The sequence below is a fragment of the Eucalyptus grandis genome, chromosome 9 (genome assembly GCF_016545825.1).
Source record: "Eucalyptus grandis isolate ANBG69807.140 chromosome 9, ASM1654582v1, whole genome shotgun sequence".
In the NCBI taxonomy this organism is placed as follows: Eukaryota; Viridiplantae; Streptophyta; class Magnoliopsida; order Myrtales; family Myrtaceae; genus Eucalyptus; species Eucalyptus grandis.
In genome coordinates this window covers 5905693-5908182 of record NC_052620.1, presented here as the reverse complement: position 1 = coordinate 5908182, position 2490 = coordinate 5905693, and the positions used below count along the sequence as shown (strand labels likewise).

General features: G+C 47.4%; 1 protein-coding gene across 1 annotated transcript; it reads right to left on the bottom strand.

The window, feature by feature from the left end:
- Nucleotides 1-226: 226 nt before the first annotated feature.
- Nucleotides 227-1539, bottom strand: LOC120288359. Its single transcript, XM_039302302.1, has 2 exons — nt 588-1539; nt 227-285 (listed from the first exon to the last, which is right to left on the bottom strand). The coding sequence occupies exons 1-2, from the start codon at nt 1537-1539 to the stop codon at nt 227-229; spliced, it is 1011 nt and encodes a 336-aa protein (XP_039158236.1).
- Between the last annotated feature and the right edge of the window lie 951 nt (nt 1540-2490).

Sequence of the window (2490 nt, the reverse complement as noted above, 5' to 3'; positions counted from 1 at the left end):
GATCGTTACCTGATTGAGCTGTCGATAGTCGATGCACAAACGCAACGAACCATCTTTCTTCTTAACAAACAAAACTGGTGCTCCCCAAGGTGATGCACTAGGACGAATAAATCCTTTATCCAGTAATTCTTGCATCTGCACCTTCAGTTCCTTTAACTCAGATAACGCCATTCGATAAGGTGCCTTCGAGATCAGTTCTGTCCTTGGTGCTAGCTCGATCACAAATTCAATCTCTCTTTTTGGCGGTAACCCTGGCAATTCTTTTGGAAAGACACCTAGAAACTCCTGTACCACTGCAATATCTTCCATTTTCAGTTCTTCAATTTTCGTATCCACGATAGTTGCTAAGTACCCTCGGCAACCCTCATCTAACAAACGAGCTGCTTCTGGCAACGAGATTAAGGAAATCGAAGGTCCTCCTCGATTCTCGACAAACTCGAAGCTCTTACCCCCTAATGGGTCAAACTAAATCGCCTTGCGATAGCAGTCCATTTTAGCTCGTTGATTGGTGAGCCAGTCCATGCCAATTATCAAATCAAAATCATACATGGCTAGGACTAACAAGTCAATTTTCCCCACTCGCTCACCAATCTCTAACTTGCACCCCGAACATCCTAAAGCAGCAATAACTTTATCTTTCAAGGGTGTAGATATGCAAATTGCCGACTCCAACAATACATGACTCAACCCTAGCATCCTAACATATTGCTCGGCAATGAAAGAATGGGTTGCTCCCGAATCAAACAAAGCGTAAGCAGGTTGGTCGTTGAGCGAGACCGTACCTGTGATCACGCTAGGCGCAGCTTCTGCCTGACCTTGGGTAATTGCGTACACAGTGCCCTGAGCTGGAGGTCTCTGCTGTCCTCCTTGTAGTGCATTCTGAGGGGCATACCCTCCTATCTGTCTCATCGGTGGCGGCGGCGGCAACTGAGGTTGTCCTCTTTGCTTCTTTGGACAAAATCTGGCTACGTGGCCCTGTTGGCCACATTCAAAACATGCACCCGTCCTAGCTGGGCACGATGCTGTCCCATGTCTTCTCCCACACAAGCGACACTCATTATTCCTAATAGGTCCTAACCTATTAAATCCACTCTTCTTGCTGGGCGGGCTTTGGAATCTATTTCCAAACATCGGCCTCTTTCCTTGGCGGATGTTGTCCCTGTGAGAGCTAAATCTCGATCCAGATGAGGCAGCTTTATCGTTATGATCTTTCTCAATCTTCTGAGCTCTCCGATATATGTCGTTATAAGTCTTCCGATCTAGAAGGACTAAGGCGCTTCTCAAATCTTGCCTAAACCCATCTCTGAACCTCCTCGCTCGATTCACAGGGTTCTCGATTAACTCGGGGGCATATCGCGAAAGTTCAGCAAACTTCGCCTCATACTCATCAACAAATAGGGAACCCTGGCGAAGACGTTGAAATTCTGCCATCTTCACCTCTCTGGCAGTCTCAGAGAAAAACTTATCATTGAAAGCTTCACGGAAAGTGTTCCAATCTTGAACAACGCCTTCTGGAAAGATCATTACACGAGTAGTCATCCACCGAGTGTCCGCAACACCCTCCAGCTAGTAAGTTGCTAACATTACCTTCTTAGCCTCATTGCACATCAGCAGTGCAAACGCCTTCTTGAGCTTCTGAATCCATGAAGAAGTAGCTTAGGGATCTCCAGACCCGGTGAACAATGGTGGATTTAACTTTAGGAAATGCTCCACCAACTTATGGACTAGCCTTGCAGCGACCACTATCTCCGGTGGATTTTCAACATTCACGGCGGCCGGAGAAACGGCAGGTGCGACTGCAGGTGCGACAGCAGGAGTGGCTCTAGTGGCAGCGGCAGTTGCAGCGGCCTGAGCAACGGCTTCAACAGTAGCGGCTTGCTGATCCATTTTATTACCCATCGCTTCCAAAACACGCAAGATCCCATCCACCCTGGGATCATTAGGGGCTGCTACCCCGACATCTACGACAGGTGGAATCATTCCACTCACGCAAGCCTGTGCTGGCGCTCGACCACGTCCGCCTCGGGTTCCGACACGAGTCGGAGCTCTACCCCGAATAACGGCCCTACTGGTCCTCTTTGCAAGAGTTCTCAGCTCCTGATCGCTCATGGTGTAGCTTTACTCAACTAACACCTGTTTCCAATTCAACACAGAATTAGAAACAGAGCGCTCCAAACAACAAACAATTTTAGCACTCAGCTAACACAGACATGCACCAGCATGAATTTAAAGGCTTTTCCTACTAACTATCCCATGGTTAACGCTCCTTATCACTCCAATCCTAAATCTTCGCTCTGATACCACTTAAACTGGATGTCACGCCTTGATCCTCGGGCACGCACACATCCTTCTCTGTTGGTCGATTTTATATTGCGATATCCTAGGACTATGTATCGCCGACCCTTTTAGTTATTAAGCACATGCGGAAGCAGTTAAAATCCCTAGACAATAAAACGATAGGATAGAAAAGCAGGGCCATATTTTTCATAT